Source organism: Capra hircus, chromosome 1, assembly GCF_001704415.2.
Source record: "Capra hircus breed San Clemente chromosome 1, ASM170441v1, whole genome shotgun sequence".
Lineage (NCBI taxonomy): Eukaryota > Metazoa > Chordata > Mammalia > Artiodactyla > Bovidae > Capra > Capra hircus.
The window spans coordinates 99,440,411-99,458,810 of record NC_030808.1 but is presented as its reverse complement, the minus strand read 5'-3'; the positions used below and the strand labels follow the sequence as shown (position 1 = coordinate 99,458,810).

General features: G+C 40.0%; 1 protein-coding gene across 1 annotated transcript in view; it reads right to left on the bottom strand.

Annotated features, from left to right (window-relative positions):
• Positions 1-18,400, bottom strand: part of WDR49 (WD repeat domain 49) — a 164,783-nt gene that overhangs the window by 12,552 nt on the left and 133,831 nt on the right. The window contains exons 17-18 of the mRNA XM_005675370.3: positions 12,540-12,649; positions 9,957-10,103 (exon numbers count right to left, since the gene is read on the bottom strand). Coding sequence (XP_005675427.3) covers positions 9,957-10,103; positions 12,540-12,649 — 257 coding nt within the window. The remainder of the gene's footprint in view (positions 1-9,956; positions 10,104-12,539; positions 12,650-18,400) is intronic.

Here is an 18,400-nt window from a genome sequence, read left to right as displayed (position 1 = left end):
CTGAGTAGGCAGATTCTAGCTGAGTTCATTATTTTTGAACTATTTTGCCCCTTTTTGTAAATTGTAGGTTGCCGTGGATATGCAAACTCTATCTCATCTGATAGAGTTTTAACTGACTTGCTCCTGTTCCTTGAAAACACCACTTTTGGTACCCTACCTGCAAACTGGGTCAGAGGCTATTATCTTGTACAAATTATCAACCCCAACTTTTGAACTGTGGTGTTGGAGAAGACTCTTGAGAGTGCCTTGGACTGCAGGGAGATCCAAACAGTCCATTCTAAAGGCGATCAGCCCTGGGTGTTCTTTGGAACGAATGATGCTAAAGCTGAAACTCCAATACTTTGGCCACCTGATGTGAAGAGTTGACTCATTGGAAAAGACTCTGATGCTGGGAGGGATTGGGGGCAGGAGGAGAAGGGGATGACAGAGGATGAGATGGCTGGATGGCATCACTGACTCAATGGACATGAGTTTGGGTGAACTCCGGGAGTGGGTGATGGACAGGGAAGCCTGGCGTGCTGCGATTCATGGGGTCGTAAAGAGTTGGACGCGACTGAGCGACTGAACTGAACTGAACTGAGCTGAACCAGGTTTTCAGTTCTTCTAGTTTTCTTCAGTATCTAACTACAGTCCTCCAAACTTATTCAGTTCTTCTCACATCTGTCTAAAGCTGAGAGCTAAAGCCTGACAGTCCGAGTCGCTAGGCTGCCTTGCAGCTCTCCTTTGCTGTCAGGACCTCCCAGGCTTAGAAACAACTGACCTTTGCCACTCCCTCCTAACACCGGGCTCAACTGGTGCTGCTGGAGCAATGCCAGCAAGAATCCCCGAGAGAGACTTCTTCGACACTGTTTTGCCCCACCCAGAGAACTCATGATCACCTCTGGGTTGTCCAACAATGAGCGGTATTCATTCATCTTGAACAAAAGTGAGGTGGCTAACAACGTTGAACCTTACCTGAATCCTGTAAAACCAGAACATGAAGGCAGTTAAGAAAGTCACATTCTCTCATGTTCTGGAAACAGATGAACCTCTGTTTTCTCTGGCAAAGAACCACTCTTTTCTCTCTCCTTCTGCGATAAGGCCTTCTCCACCCTCCTCACAAGTCTGATAAGACTCATGGATTCCTTGACCTGTCTCTATAACAGCTCAAGCCCCCTTCCTTTTTTGAGATATTCCTTTTGAGTGAATATTCTTCATCTTGCAATAGCTTCAATACAGTTATCTCTTACCTTATCCTGTGCATTTTGTCTTTGACAGAACAACAACAACAACAAAACAACTCACCCGAGGTATCATTAATGCAGCATTTTCTCTACCCTGGCAGTTTTAGAGATGTTATAAGTACAATTTGAATGACTTCTGGGGAATTTATTGACAAACTCTGACCCAGAGACACTTCTAAGTAGCTTCCAGTTTTTTGAATAAAGCAAATCAAAAAGGGGTTTCAAGCTGTTTGAGAACCCACAGGGAACAACTTGGAAGCTAAAGAGAGATTGTGAAAGATGTTTCAACTTGAAAGGGAAAGAAAGAAAATACAGAAGAACACTGAAAAACCCAGTAGGTAAGATTAAAAAGTCACCTGGGGGTTACGAAGTGTTTGAAAACTGTCCCAAGTTCCAAAATAATAGTTTAGAGTGTTGAAAGTAAGTCTGGCAAAATGCCTCTCATCATACAATCCCCAAATAACCTTCCAAACACTGTAATTATGGAGATTTCAAGAATGTATGTAAAATGCAGTGCAAAGACTTAAGGTAGACTCTGTAATGATAATGTGGAGGGGGGACTATATTGGTGATTGAGTTTTTTTAAGATTTTTTAATTGAGATTTTTTAAGAAATTTTTTAAGTGTCATTTATAATAGTCATTTTCAAATTCAATAGCCTCCTATGAAAAAGGGGACAAACAATTTTAAATGAAAGTGATAAAAACAGGCAATATTAAGTGAAATAGCTGGCTTTATAAATCATCATAAGAATAGGTTGCCCAGGGATTGTGATTTCATCACTATTTGAACAAGAGGGGCTGCATCTGGAAATATTAATAACATGGACACCTGTCTGAATAACATGGATTCTTCTCAACTATAATCCACCTTTTACTGGTTATGCAAAACTAGATAAATTATTTAAACTCTTCTTCTATGCCATAGAGTCTATGCCAGAGACCCTTTATATAGTAAATAGGGGCAATAATAATCCCTATGTCATAAACCTATTTATTGATGATATAATAATATCATCAATTAAAAAAATGTATTAAACCTTGATTAGGTGACAGGCTCTGTGCTAATGTTCACAACAACATTATGGGGAGGGTAACAAATATGATGCTTATTTTTAGTTGAAGAAACTAAGGCATAGAGAGTTTAATTGACCTGATCAAGGTCATACAGGTAGCAAATGGTAGTCTTGATTCGAAGCCATGCTTATGCTAGAAATTTGGTCCTTACTATATCTTTATTGCTTTGAGTCTTCCAGGTTTTATTCAAAAGACAACCATAACCATTGACACCTTATAACTTAGTAGGAATAATGACTGTGATTTCAAAGTTTACCAAATAATGTGAAGAACAGGAGTGGAATAAAAAGCATGAATAGCCAGGGAACAGGGTACTATGCCAACTACCAATGTTTTGCTCCTCAGTTCCCATTCTATCCTTCACTGCTTGCTGTGTTATAATGGTCTGTGCCAGCATGCTAAGTCGCTTCAGCCGTGTCTGACTCTTTGCCACCCTTGAACTGTAGCCCTCCAGGTTCCTCTGTCCATGGGATTTTCCAGGTAAGAATACTGGAATGGGTTGCCATGCCCTCCTCCAGGGGATCTTCCAGACCCAGGGATAGAACCTACATCTCTTAGGTCTCCTGCATTGGCAGGCAGGTTCTTTACCACTAAGCACCAGGTGATAATGGGCCAGAGTCCTGTAAATGCTCTCCTTTAACAGCTGGGATGATGCTGAGCTCTGTCACTAGAGGGCACTAGAGGGACACTGGATTTCTCTCTAAGTGGGTGCTTCTCACCAGCCTCCTACAGGGCTGCTCCTCCAGCCTAGACACCTACATCATGGCTTCCCCAGGACCCAGCTCCTCTCGTGTCTCCTCCAGCTCCAGACTCTTGTTATGCAAGTATGGCTTCTCCAGAACCAGCAGCTTCCCTTGTCACGCTCTCAGGTGACTGCTGCAGAGAGCCACCTGTGTGCCACCATCCAGTGAACGACTTTCCATAATACCCCAGGAGGCAAGGGGAAGGCCACCAGTGTGATTCCTCCCTGTGACAGCCTCCCCTCATCCCCTTCATGGCTCTGCAGTGAGTTCTGCACCCCCTGTGGATGGGAGAGAATCTGAGGACAGATTTCTGCAAATTCCACCTGCAGCTCTGCCACCTTGCCATCCAATAAAACGAGGATGAACCCACTCCCGCAAGGTCTGGGTCTCAGCTCTAGCGGGCATCTTCCCCATCTAACTCAGGCCTGGAAGTAGTGGCTGCTCTTTAGACTCCCTATTGCTGTGTTCTTTAGAATATCTTTACTTCTTACTAGCCAGGGTTTTACAATGTGCATATATTCTATCTAAAATTAGAAGAAAAAAATGAACTAAAAAATAAAACTAATTCTAAAACATGCCTTGACTGTAGTTCTCCTGACTTATAGTGGCTTTTCAGTTATTGGTCTTTGTCTTTCCTCCCTACTATAGACAGTTTCTTGGAAAAGTGCTAACTTTCCTTGGTCGATGACCCACACGTACCTCTTTCTCAACATAGTCTGAAACTAACTCTATACCGTCTCTTCCTCCTATAAGCCCTCTCTCAATAACTGCCTCTTTTATTGACACAGTTATCCAAGCTAGAAACCTGACAATCATACATGTCTTAACATCTCACCAGGGCACATAATCCTTTCATTTATCTCTGCAACACTCCTCAAATTAGTTACTTCCTTTCAGGGTCTCCTTATCTTCAAAATAATAATAGTTACCATTTATGCTTATTAATGGCTAGTCACTGCTAAAATTAATCCATACAACTCCAGGCACCACTGCTCCCATTCAACAGATGAGAAAACTGAGAATTTGTAGGTTATATAATTTATCCAGATATAAACAACTAGTAAAAGGCAAAGTGAATGTGGAAAAGCAGGTAGTTGATGTCATACAAGTTACCACAACTCTGATACATCTGCTGCCTTCAGTTTAGCCCCATTATAATGCATCCACCACACAGTTTCCAGAAAGCTTTCTAAAATGCAAACCTGGACATGGCATTTTCCTGTTTCAAGATTTCAAAAGGAATTTTGTTTCTGGGGAGGATATAAGTAGCCCCAGGTCATCCTTCTCACTAGACTAGATAGAAGAAAAAAAAGGTAAATTACAGAAATGATATTCTTAAAGCCATAAGAGGGCTATGGAAACAAAGATTACCAAATTAAAATACATGAGACGGTAGAACCTTCTCAGGTGAGCTGAGATTGCCAAATCTTTTCTTCCCTCTGGGGATTAATCCTGTCCAGGCGCTGCTAAGAAACAGATTTGCACAGACAAAGAGACTTTTCTAAAGGGAAAGGAAAATCAGAAGAGCTTTGGATGACCGTGTGGGTTGATGTGGCGGACTGAAATCCAGAGGAACTTTGTAACTGTGCCCAGGGTTCCCCACAGGACTCAATCTGAGTGCTGGGATGGAGTGGGAGGCCGTGAATTGGACTGGGGAGGCAGATGAACATTTCCCGCAGTCTTATAGTGCTTCGAAGACAGTGACTACACTACCGTGAGAGGCCTTAAACAAACATTTGAAACTGAAAGTAATCAAAGTCTAACTGCAGCCATAACCCGGCTCTGACTGAACTCAGTTCCTAACTGAATTAACATGAGTCACACTTCATGCTGTTCGCCCAACTAAGGAAAGAAAATAACATTAATTTCATTACCTATAGATCTTTTACACAATTTCTGTCATACAATTAAAAAAAACTGTGCCAGAAAATGTATAAAATTATAGGACTTGCAAGAAAGAAATAAAATGTGACCAGTGACCAAAAAGGAAAAATAGATATTAGAAGCAGATCCAAGGATCATCCAGATATTGATGTCAGCAGGCCAGGACTTTAAATTATAAATATGTTAAAGAAAACAGAGAATATTTGGACAAAATGGATGACATAAAGTAATTTAAAACATAAGTAATAAGTATTTTCAACTGAGAATTAGAATATATATATGATTTAAATGGCATTTTAGAACTGAATGTATGTATGTATGCACACATATATAAATATAATCTAACAATGGAAACTGATATCATAGGTTTAAAAGACTTGCAAAGGAGACAGGATTAGTGAATGCAAAGATAAATCAATATAACATATCCAAAATGAAGCCCAGAGAGGAAAACAAAGTGGAAATATAAGAACACAGGAAACATTTGTGATATAATTAAAGTCCAAAATATGTGTAATAGCAATCCCAGCAGGACTGGAAAGTGATGATTGAAAAGAAATAAAGATAATAGCTGAGAATTATCCAACATTGAAGAAAGATGCATTCAAAAATTCCTATCAACCCCAAGCAGTATAGATACTGAGAAAAGTGTATTTATGCCCAGCATGATAAAGCTGCTAAAAACCAAGCATAAAGAGAAAAACCTTTAAAAGTCAGAAAAAAATATTACATTCAAAGAAGTAACAATAGTATGAAGAGTGGAACTTTATAAACAGAAACAATGGGAGCAAGGAAGCAATGATATAATATCTTTAAAATACTGCTATCTAGAGTTTTAAATCCAGTGAAAATATCCTTTCAAAGACAAAATGAAATAAACACATCTTTCAGAAACAAAAAGCCTGGAAAATGATTAACCATCAGACCCGTCAGACATAAGAACTACTGCAGAGCGTTCTGAATGAAGGAAAGTAATCCTAGTTGGAAGCCTAGTACCCCAAGAAGAACTAAAGGACACAAGAAAGAGTATTGTGACCTTTATCATAATCATTAAAAGGATAATGATTAAAACAAATTGATGTAAAAACTGAAGAATTAATAGAAGAGATAAAATGGGATAATTCAGAACAGTTGACTAAAACATTCCAATGTCTCCTCATTTCTGGTAAAATAAATACCAAAGTCCTTAGCACAGCAAGCCAAGCGCTCTATGCTTTGGCTTCCATTTGCCTCTCTAGCCTTAATTCTCATGTTCCTTCTAGAACCCAGCCATTTAAAGGGGCTACACATAGCTCCCTAAGCACACACCATCCATCTTGCTCATACCACCTTATCCTTGCATACACTGCTCCTTTGCAAGAAATATATACTCCTTTTTTTTAAATCTGAATAATATTGATTTAACTTTTACTATTTAGCTCAGGCATGATCTGGTTTCTCTGGAGAATCATCTATGAATCTTCATGTGGTCCCACAGTGCCCAGGGCTTACCACTATTATAGCCTCTGCTATAAAACATAATTGCCAGGGGGAAACACTAACTAAAACCACCCACCCTGGCCAAGCACCATAATAACCATAAGTCCTGGTAAGGAACATGGAACCAACAAGCCACCATCAACAGGGAAGGTCTAAAGGAGACGCCGGTCCATATATTCTTCCACCCTCCCAGAATCCTTCCCACTGGAACTCATCTTGGCTGAGTGATGCACATGCCACCAGGAAGGACCTTGAGTCAGAATGATTGGCCAGAGGCAACCCGGAAATTAATCCCATTACCATAAGACCACTTTGAGCCAAATGGCAAGGCCGTCTTCCTGGGTTCCCTTACCCTCCTGCCCTCCACCTGGGCACACCTTCCTAATAAAGTCTCTTCCTTTGTCAGCACACATGTCTCCTCAGACAATTCATTTCTGAGTATTAGACAAGAGCCCACTCTCAGGCCCTGGAAGAGGTCCCCTTTCCTGCAACATAATGATTTGTTTCCTTATCTATTTCCCCAACTAATCTTCAAGAACTTTGAAGGCTGTCCCTCTACATGTCAGCTCTGTCCCTTCACCATTCAGCACAAGTGCCAGCAGAGAAGGCATTCACTATTCACCGGGGAGGCTAAATACACACATGAGCAGACATGATTTCTGTATCAGCTAGCTGAAGACCATTATTATGCAGAGCATGTGACAATCCTGGGGCATTCTCCAGACCTTTGTTTCTAACTAGCACACCAGTACCTCAAACTCAACACCTTCCAAACTCAACTCTATTCATCTGTGTCAAACTCAGTCACCACGACACTGTCTGAAGTCACCCACTGCAGCCAGCTTGAAATCATTTGGACATCTGCCCAACTTCACTCCTGATTTCCTTACGTTTTTCCTTACGTTTCTTTGGTCTAGACTTCCTCTTCTCCTTCCTCACCCTTTGAACTCCTACCCATTTTAAGTCCACAGGGTCTTCCCTGTAGCTCAAATGGTAAAGAATCTGCCTGCAATGCAGGAGACCCAGGTTCAGTCTCTGGGTCAGGAAGATTCTGTGGGAAAAGGAATGGCAATCCACTCCAGCATTCTTGCCTGGAGAAACCCATGGACAGAGGAGCCTGGCAGGCTATAGTCCATGGGATCGCAAAGAGTTAGACATGACTGAGCAACTAACACTACTAGTCAGAGGAAATTTGAACTAATTCTTTCTGATGCCCCATGTGTGCTAAGTCACCTCAGTCATATCCAACTCTTTGGGATCCCATGGACTATAGCCTTCCAGGCTCCTCTATCCATGGGTTTCTCCAGGCAAGAATGCTGGAGTGGATTGGCCATTGCCTCCTGCAGGGGTTCTTCCTGACCCAGGGATTGAACCTGCTTCTCTTACATCTGTTGTATTAGCAGGTGGGTTCTTTACCTCTAAGGCCACCTGGGAAGCATTATGCCCCAGGCAGGTGGCTCAGACCATAAAGAATCCTCCTGCAATGCAGGAGACCTGGATTCGATCCCTGGGTTCCATCCCATGGACAGAAGAGCCTGCCAGGCTACAGTCCATGGGATCACCAAGGGTTGGCCATGAGTGAAGCACAACACAGCACAGACTTAATCTGCCTTCTTGCCTGGTGCTTCCACAGAAGCCATTTGTGGTGTCATGCGTCATGCGTTCCGTCACCCTCAATAGTTTATATCTGTCTCTCTCTCAAGTTGGTGAAACTTTTTCAAAAAGGAACTGTTTTCCTTGTAGAGAAAGCAGATGAGTAGAAATATTTAGAAGGGAGCAAAGAAAGAAAAGCTGAAGAATAAAATAGAAGAGCAAAAGAAAGCAAGCATCTTTTTTAAATCGTGTGGAAATTACAAGAAAAATTATATTATCTGGGAGAAAAAATTCTCTTTGAACTTTGAAAATGTATTAGAGGTTTCTTTGCATTTTTGGTATTTCCAACCAGTCATTCACCCTCACCTTCCCTTACACATCCTCCCTGCCCATGACGAGCAGTTGTCTGAAAACAAAGGAGAATTTTCCTGCTGCAGAATGTGCAAGGCTCCTCAAAAACACAGGAGCTCCTGGGTCTGAGGAGAATCATTTGCTGCGCTCATCATTTCTTTCTCCTACTTCCTGACTCTCAGGTTTCTGCATTCTTCCTCTCCTATTTCTCTTGCCTCAATTCTGACTCTGCTCCATCTTGGTTTCCTCCTGGGTACATGTTCTATGTCTGAACTGCCTTTACACTTTGTTCTGGCTCCCTGGATCTTTTCTTACTCACTGTTCCCCAAATTCTCTTCCACCTGTGACTCAGCAGTACAAGATACGTCCTCCCATGTTTATTCTTGAAAATGAATCATCCTGGGGAAAAAGCAATTGGCTGATAGACTGAAAGCCCTGTCGAATGAACTAAAAGTTATTTAAAGCCCTACCATTTATGGATTCATGTTTTTAAAGGGAAATGAGCAGGTATCACAGATGATCCTCCTGAGAGCAAATAAATGCTAGATTTAAAAAAGAGAAACTGAGAAAAAGCAAAGGAAGCTGATAATAACTAGAGTGGAAATACAGTGGTGAGGAATGGCAGCTGTACCTTGCTTACAAGTGGAATTAAAAACAAACAAACAAACAAATGTTGACCAGCTGTAATAGGGAAGCAAGCAGAGACAAGAGGCTTAAACGTCCTCAAGTGTAAGCATAAACGCCTCCTTCCTACAAGGGTTATTATTTCTCAAGGATTGAATCCCAATCTCAGAGGATTTGAAAAGTTTAAAACCACAGATCTCAGATGGTTAGAGTGCAGTTCTGATCTTTTGACTACTACAAGCTGAAAATGTCTCTTTTCATTAATTATTTTAAATGAGTTCCCTGCGGTGTCCATATGCTTTCCGCGTGCCTAGCCGAGTAGCAGGTTGTATCGCCTGCACTCCCGTTGCGTCCCTCTTTGCGGGTAGGATGTTTGTACAGAATTACTCTTTAAGTTCTTAGAAACTTGGAAGCCTATAACAATCTGAAAAAAATAGAGCATTCTTTTGCACATCTTGTTTCCAAATGTTCAGAGACCATTCACTTCTATGTTCTAAGATAAGCTTTCTTTTCCTCTCATCCCATTAGCCTAGCATTGCAGCTGGAAGGCTCTAAGACAATACAATTTAAGTAGCCGCCATTTATAGAGTTTCACATGAAAAGAACAAACCCAGATTGTCAGAGATTCTGTTCAGAAGCAGCCTTAGGATGTCTCTTTCTCTGGTATCAGATTTGAAAATTCAGATTATTGGCAGGGGGGAAGGGTTCTCATTCATAGCAGAATCATATTATTTATGGCTTTCTGACTTCAGAAAAGTGGCAAAATAAAAATATTCCTTTTATGTATTTCAGCCCATTAGCTGTCCTTTCTGTGAGCACTGACCAGCAACTAAGCTATAAATCTTAACAGTCAAACCACACTTCATTTCACCGCCATCTACAAGGCGAACACGTGTCACCTTCATGTTTCTCCATTTTGTTTTCTTTATCGGTTGAGTTTCCTGGGGAGAAAGGATGGAAGTGGTACAGTGGTTGAGGACTTACTTTCAGAAAGTGATGGAAACTCTGGAATTTGGGGACACTGCTCCTCTGGGCCTTCCCTAAAGTATTTCTCAGGGTCTAGAAGAAAAGCTGGTTTATTCACTTCAGGTAGCTCTTTCAACGTTCCAATGCTTAATGACCTAAAACTGCCTTCACAACAGCAGGTTTTAAGGGAGGATGGGGGAAAAAAAAAAGTACAATATCATTAATTCCTCAGAAAGAGCTAGCACATTTCCAAGTTAACTTCTTTTTTTTTTTTTTTTTAATTTAACCTTCCTGTTACTCAGCTGGTACAGCTGCAGTGATCAGCAAACCCTCCAAACACAGCTGTTCAAGATAAAGCCATGGTCCTTTTATTCAAAGGGACGAAAAGAAACTCAAGACTCCCCATTCATTTATTTTTCATTTTGTATTCTTTTGTGATCTTCCCTTGAAAATGAGTATTCTGCAATTTTGGAAAAAAACCCTTTTCTCTTTTTTTCTGCAAGAAAAGTGCAGGCTTTGTGAGGTGAAACCTATTTTCCAGTATTTAATTTAACAACATATCTAAAATTTTGAATATGCAGGTACAATTTCATTGTGCTATAATGTAAACCAGGGCTGTGTTAGTATATCTATGATTCACATGATGAGATAATGAGAAGGAAGACTTGTAACTGTGGCTTTACAAGCACAGTCTTGGACAGAGTGGAAAGTTGGTTTTTTTTGTTTGGTTTTTTTTTTTTGCTTCATGAGATAAATGGATAATGGAATGCTTGTGTGCTTAGTCGCTAAGACATGTCTGACTTTTTGCAACCCCATGGACCATAGCTCACCAGACTCCTCTGTCCATGGGATTTTTCAGGCAAGAATACTGGGCTGGGTGCCATTTCCCTCTCTAGGGGATCTCTCCAACCAGTGCTTGAACCCAAGGCTCCTGTGTCTCCTGCATTGCAGGTGGATTCTTTACCTGCTAAGCCACTGGGGAAGCCCCTTGCAAATGGAATAGAGTCTGCAAAAACTTAATTCAAGTCAGGACTCTAGGCACTTCCCTGGCAGGCCAATGGTTAAGACTTTCTGCTTCCACTGCAGGGGCCATGGGTTGGATCCCAGGTTGAGGAACTAAAATGGTTAATTAGAAAGATGTGATTCTGTGTGTTCTTGATTGTTAGCTCTAGGGTAAAAACTGCTTTTGTCATTCTGTTGTCTTGTAACCAGCATCTACTCAGAGACAAGCTATGTCAGTGATTCTCAAACCATACCAGATATCAGAGTCATCTGCGGGGCTTGTTCAAGCATAAACCACTTGCACCGCTCCTGTTTCTGATTTAGTTGGGTGGGGAGGCTTGGTTGCTCAGCCATGTCCGACTGTTTCCAATCTGATGGACTGAGCCCGCCAGGCTCCTCTGCCCATAGGATTTTCCAGGCAAGAATATTGGAGTGGGCTGCCATTTCCTTCTCCAGTGGGTGGGCATAGGGCCCCAGAATTTACCTTTCTAAGTTTCCAGTGATGCTAATTCTGGTAGACCAGAGAACATACTTTGAGAACAAGTGTATGTCAAACCAAAGGAGAAATATTCACAACCTGTAAAGTATCATTGGTAAATGGCAGACTTTGGACATCTACTCAAACATATATCATTCCAAAAGTTGTGCTCCAAGGTATAATACTAATAATAATTAATAATATTAGTAATAAAATTGTATTGAGTTTTTATAATATGCCAAGCACTAAGTGCTTCACATATAATTATTTCATGTAATCTTGGCAAAACCCCTATGGAGCAGATTAGTTTATAAATATGCATTGACTATTAACAAATAATAATGTATCTTTTGACAGCAAAAATTTCAACAGAAATTAGCATATTTGCTCTATGAAAGTGCAGCACCCCCTTGGACATAAGGTGACAAAAGATTTGTAGTGAGTGAAATATTCTTGTTATATGATGGAGCTTACTCGTCTAAATAATACACTTTAGTATGATAATAATTTTTTTGTTTTAATTAGTTTTTAAAATAATTCTTTATCTAGTCTGCCAAAACTAAAAAATAAAAATAAAAAATACACTGTTCTGTGTGGTTTGGGGCTTTCTGAGAGAAAAAAAAGTTTTAATTTTATTTTTATCTTTTAAACACTTAGGGGAGAAAATTAACATTTCAGTGCCAACTCTATTCTGGAAACTATACTGGGCACTTTCCACATGTTTTCTGGCTTAGACTTTACACTTCTGCCACTTGTTGATTGTGAAGGCTTGGAGAAGTCACTCAACATCTCTGAACCTCTTTGTCTTCCCTTTATTCAATGGAGATCACAAGACCTTATTCAGGTTCATTATGAAATACCAACATTCCTGGTTCAATCCGAGTCAAGAAGATCCCCTGGGGAAAGAAATGGCAACCTACTCCAGTATTCTTGCATGGGAAATCCCATGGACAGAGAAGTCTGGCAAACAACAGTCCACTGGGGGCTGCAAGAGTTGGTCACAACTTAGTGACTAAACCACCACCACCAATATTCCTGGCACATAGCATAGTTATTTGTTTTCTTTGTAATGATCTATAAAATAATAACATAATAAAAATATATCAACAGTGATAACTTACTGCATGATTTTTGTATAATTCCGCCATTGTAAAGGTCATGTGTTTTTTTCTTATAAACATTTCTTTCCATATATTTCACACCTAAGTTTATGACTTCTGAAGGTCTGACACTAGAAGAAAACAATTTATGATGAAATAAAAATCAACCACAAAGGATGAACAGACACTTTCTGGCTGTAAATATATACCTTTAACAACAACAACAAAAATCTCTATCCTGCAGACTTAAGTAGTGACATTTGTTTACACTAATCAAGTTACATTTTTGAGTAAAAGGCCTAGCCAGGTGATGGTATAAAAGAGGAAGAGTCACAGAGAAGGAGAAGCCAGTTAAGCAAAGGTCCCAGAAGGAGAGTCAGTTAAGCAAAAGTCCCGTCCTCAAAATGTCACAGAAATGCACACTATCCTTGCCCTATGTGTAAATTATATGGGCTAATTAGTGTTATTGATCAAAAGTTCTTTTATCCATCATTATGCCTGCATCTTCACTTATGGTATCCAAAATGCAAAAAAGAAAAAAATAACTCAGTATTTTTGAGGCTTGTCATATGAATCTACATGAAAACTTTAGATTAGCTTAAATCCACAGAAAAAGTTTTTATCAATAAAATACAGGAAGTAAAACCATTACATGGTGGTATATAATTCCAGTCAGCAAACAGGAAATGATTTCAAATATATTTAACATTTACTGTCATAGACCTCAGCCTTAACAGCTACAAGTCATGTTGCCAAAAATTATTGTTTTCTTGGAAAGCGTCTGGTCAGAAAACATCCTTATTTTCACAAAATTGTTGAGAGTCACAGGGACTGCCCTCTTCCTTCTGCCTCCTTTCTTTGCATCCTTTAACCCTTTGTGATTACTACTCCCCCTTCTAATCTTTATTCCCAATTTTGTTACATACTGAACAGCTATAGAACTCCGGGGCTTCCCTGGTGGTTCAAATGGTAAATAATCTGCCTGCAATGCAGGAGACACGCGTAATGGTAAATAATCTGCCTGCAATGCAGGAGACACGCGTTCGATCCCTGGACTGGAAAGATTGCCTGGAGAAAGGAATGGCAACCCGCTCCAGTATTCTGATCTGGAGAATTCCATGGACAGAGGAGCCTGGCAGTCTACAGTTCCCAGGGTCGCAGAGTTGGACACGACTGAGTGATTAACACTTTCACTTTTTCATAGACCCTTGAGATGTTTCTTATCCTCTCAGCCTCAATTTCCCGCTCTGCATGTAATTCTTATTGTGATGTTAAAGGAGGTAAGAAGGATGAATGCTGAGTGATGTGTCTAATAAATAATAGTATTCAATAAACATTAATTTCCCTCCTTCCTTTTCCTCTATCCTAGTTGACTTTATCTCTCAAATTTAATGAGCTTAAAAGTAAACTTTCCATTGTAGACTAGTTATAGATTAACAGAAAATTTGTAAAGACAGTAGAGAGTTCTGGAACCCCTTCACCCAATTTTCCCTATTGTTAACATCTTATATTACCATTTGTCACAATTTCAAAATCAATACTGGTACATTATTAGTAGTATTTTATTAGGATTCCCCTTTTTTCTAACTGCTCTTTTCCTGTCCCAGGATCCCACATCACATTTAGTTTTCTGAATCCTTAGTTTCCTCTGGTATAAAACAATTTCTCAGATTTTGCTTGTTTTAGATGACCTTGACAGCTTTAAGAAACACCTGTCAGTTTTTTGGTAGAGTCTCCTTCAATTTGGGTTTGTCTGATGCTTTTCTAATGCTTAGATGGGGATTATGAGTTGTTGGAAGAAAGATAAGAGAGGTGAAGTGTTATGTTCATTACCACTTATCAGAGTGAAAGTGAAAGTCGTTCAGTCCTGTCAGACTCTTTTTGACCCCATGGAATTCTCCAGGCCAGAATACTGGAGTGAGTAGCCTTTCCCTTCTCCAGGGGATCTTCCCAACCCAGGGATCGAATCCAGGTCTCCCACATTGAAGGCAGATTCTTTACTAACTAAGCCACAGGGAAGCCCACAGTTTATCAAGGGCACATACTATTGACCTGACTTACCACTGTTTGATGTAAACTTTATCAACTGGCCAAGGTTGCTTGCCAGGTCTCAGCAAAGTTACTTTTTCCTTTAATGTCTACACAATACTCTCTGAAGGCAGATAAAGAGGAAAGTTAAGCTCTACTTCCTTGATTGGGGGGAGCATCTACATAAATTATTTGGAATTATAACTTTTTTAAAGGAAATCTTTGCCATCCAAAAGACTGAAGGTAGGTAGAACTTTTCCCCCAAACCACAAAGGCCAACCTATTGCTTCATTTGCAAAGACATTAGACTTCTGGGAAAACGGTGACTATGAAAATGTACAGGGAACTGGAAAGAGATGAATACTACCAAGTTTCCAGTATTCCTAGTGGACAAATACAAAGAAGCTAAAGGATGTAATAAACAGCACGCAGGTGTGCATGCTCAGTCGTGTCTGACTCTTTGCAGTCCTATGGATTGCAGCCTGTCAGGGCTATAAGCTCCTCTGTCCATGGAGTTCTCCAGGCAAGAATATTGGAATGGGTTTCCATTTCCTCCTCCAGGGGATCTTCCTGACCCAGGGTTTGAACTCACCTCACCTGCATTGGTAGGCAAATTCTTTACCACTGAGCCACCTCGGAAGCCAAATAAAGAGAATGTGTGCATGTGCTGGTCTCTCCAGTCGTGTTCAACTCTTTGCAACCCTATGGACTGTAACCTGCCAGGCTTCTCTGTCCATGGGATTCTCCAGGCAAGAATACTGGAGTGGGTTGCCATTTCCTTCTCCAGGGGATCATCCTGAACCAAGAATTGAACCCACATCTCTTGGATCTCCTGGGGGGCGGGGGAAGTGGTGGTTCTTTACCACTAGCCTGGGGGTTCTCTACCTGGGAAGCTAATAAAGAGCATAGATAGAGTTTAAAACTTTTGCAAAAATGTCTTATGGGGTGATGCAAGATGAGGGCCTACTATGGACTCTGGTATCCTCACCATCAGTTCTATGAGAAGGAGAGACCATATTTCCCATCTCTCAGTGCTGGTTGTACAAGGGAGGAATGATGAGTGTCAAGTTCCCAAGTGCCCTATTGGGCATTAAAGGAAGTGAAGGTGCCTAGAGTGGTTGCTTACCCATAGCAGGTGCTTAACAAAACATTTGATCACTTGACTCAGAGACCAACAAAATTTCAGTACTGTCACATGTTGATCGTTGCACAGGCAGAAGAGAGCAACAGCAAAGCGTATTGACTCTGGAGCCTGCTTTGGGGTCCCTGGCTCACCTCTTATGGTGTATAAGTCACTTAACTTTTTTCTGTCTTGCTTTCCTAGTTATGAAATGGAGATCACAACCGTGGATACCACCAAGGATTATCAGTTCAGTTCTGTTCAGTCAGTTGCTCAGTCATGTCTGACTCTTTGCAACACCATGGACTGCAGCACACCAGGCTTCCCTCCCCATCACCAACTCCCAGAGCTTGCTCAAACTCATGTCCATTGTGTTGGTGATGCCATCCAACCATCTCATCCTCCTGTGTCCCCTTCTCTTGTCTTCAATCTTTCCCAGCATCAGGGTCTTTTCCAGTAAGTCAGCTCTTCACATCAGGTGGCCAAAGTATTGGAGCTTCAGCTTCAGCATCAGTCCTTCCAATGAATATTCAGGGTTGATTTCCTTTAGGATGGACTGGTTTGATCTCCTTGCAGTCCAAGGGACTCTTGAGAGTCTTCTCCAACACCACAGTTCAAAAACTTCAATTCTTCAGCTCTCAGCTTTCTTTAGGCTCCAACTCTCACACCCATACATAGCCAAGGATTATAGTGACGATTAAATGAGCTAAACCATAAAAACCTTAGAACAACGCCTACCATACAGTAAGAGCTCAATAAGTATTGACTACTATCACTTTAGGACAGAATAATACAATATTTACCACTCAAATTAGGTGTTCCAATATTCCCAAAAGTCAGTTCTGGGGCTTCTCCAACGGCTCAGCAGTAAAGAACCTGCCTGCCGATGCAGGAGATGATTTGATCCCTGGATTGGGAACATACCCTGGAGGAGGGCATAGAATCTGCTCTGGTATTCTTGCATGAAGAATCTCATGGACAGAGGAGTCTGGTGGGCTACGGTCCATAAGGTCACACAGAGTCGGACACGACTAAGCACCTGTGTATGCAGTCAGTTCTAATATTCTTTTTTTAATCTTATACTTAAATTATTTATATTTACAATTACTCCTATTTTCCCACATAAGCTCTCCTGGCAGAATAATTAGAAAATTAAGCATACAATAATACTATCAGTTACCCTCTAATAATAATATGGACTTTAGTACATAATCATCTCATATGTTTAAGAATCAGTAAGTGTGCCTTCTGTTTTATACAAACTTACTGAGAAATTAATGGAAATTTATGTTTCATTTCTCAACTAATTCTTTTACCCGGGCTTCTAATAAATAATCCTTTCACCATAAATATTTTTTTAATGGTAGCCAAAGAAAAATGTGTGAGATCATAGAAGATGGAGTGCTCTGGAGCACTCCAAAGACAGAGTGCTCTTTGTTGCCCTAGCATAAGAATAAAGAAAGATCAGAGTGTGTTCAGATGGATAGGTCTGACTTACCATTAGAGTCATTCTATAATGAAGAGTGGTTCAATAACAGAGAAGGCTATCTGTACGATCGTGAGTATAGCCTATAGGGTTTATTCAAGATACGGCTGGAATATGCTTCTCTTACAGCTGGATTGGGAATTAGTCTACCAGACATCAGATACCTCTTTCAAATTTGTTACTGAATTATTAAAGATTAATAAACATGTGAAAAATGTTTATTCTCACAAATAATTTAAAAGTCCAACTTAAAACACTGACAGTCTATCAGAGCAACAATTTTAAGACAATGACAACATGCAGTGTTGGTTCAGACACAGTCATTTCCCTTTCCTGCTGGTGGTAGAGCCCACACATCATTGAGACAGCAATTTAGCAAGACTCAGAGACCTTCAAAACTTTGACTCAACATCTCCGTTTCAAATAATTCTAATGATGAATGTGGTCAGGTATTCTAACACGTATGCATGAAGGTATTTAAAGAAATGTTCCCAGTTAAAACTTGTACACAGTTTAGATATTTAAAAGAAGAGAATGTTTAGAAAGCTACATAATAATTCCTAAGGAGTTGTCACAAATATTGATATCTGGGGACACTCATATTAAATAACATAGAAATGTACTACCTGTATGTTTTTTAGGTTGTAAAACAGGTTACAAACTATGTATACTACATCCTCATTTTTATAAAATGCATATTTGTCTAGTTGCTGTAGCATGCTCAGAACAAAACCTGAAGCGTGAAATGCTTAAGTGTTAGTGGTGGTTTTGCGGTTAATGATTTATTTTCATATTTTTCGTCTTGCTTATTTGTATTTCCAATTTTTCTCCTAATGGACGTGCATTATTTTCATGATAAAGAAATATTCTAAGATTATATTGCCTAAATTATTCATTTTATCTGTAATTTATCTAGATTAGAGTACTTTCGTGTGAGTCCAGAAACCAAATATTGCCATACATTAAGAAAAATGCATGTACACTGTGGTTTTGTTTCTGTATTTTATCTTTTTAGTCATTTTATTTTTTTTCCATTTTCTGATGGTAATATGACTTTAGTAGAAACTACAGAAAGGGAAAATCTATTTCTTTGGGTTAATTGTTAACTAAGCGTTAGAACTTCCTATTCTCTGTTAAACTCCATAACTCCATACTCATCTTCATTCATCTCCTCAGGTTTAAATTGAAGATGACATTTTACCACCTACCTTCTTCTCACACATAATATCATAAAATATCTTAAGTCAA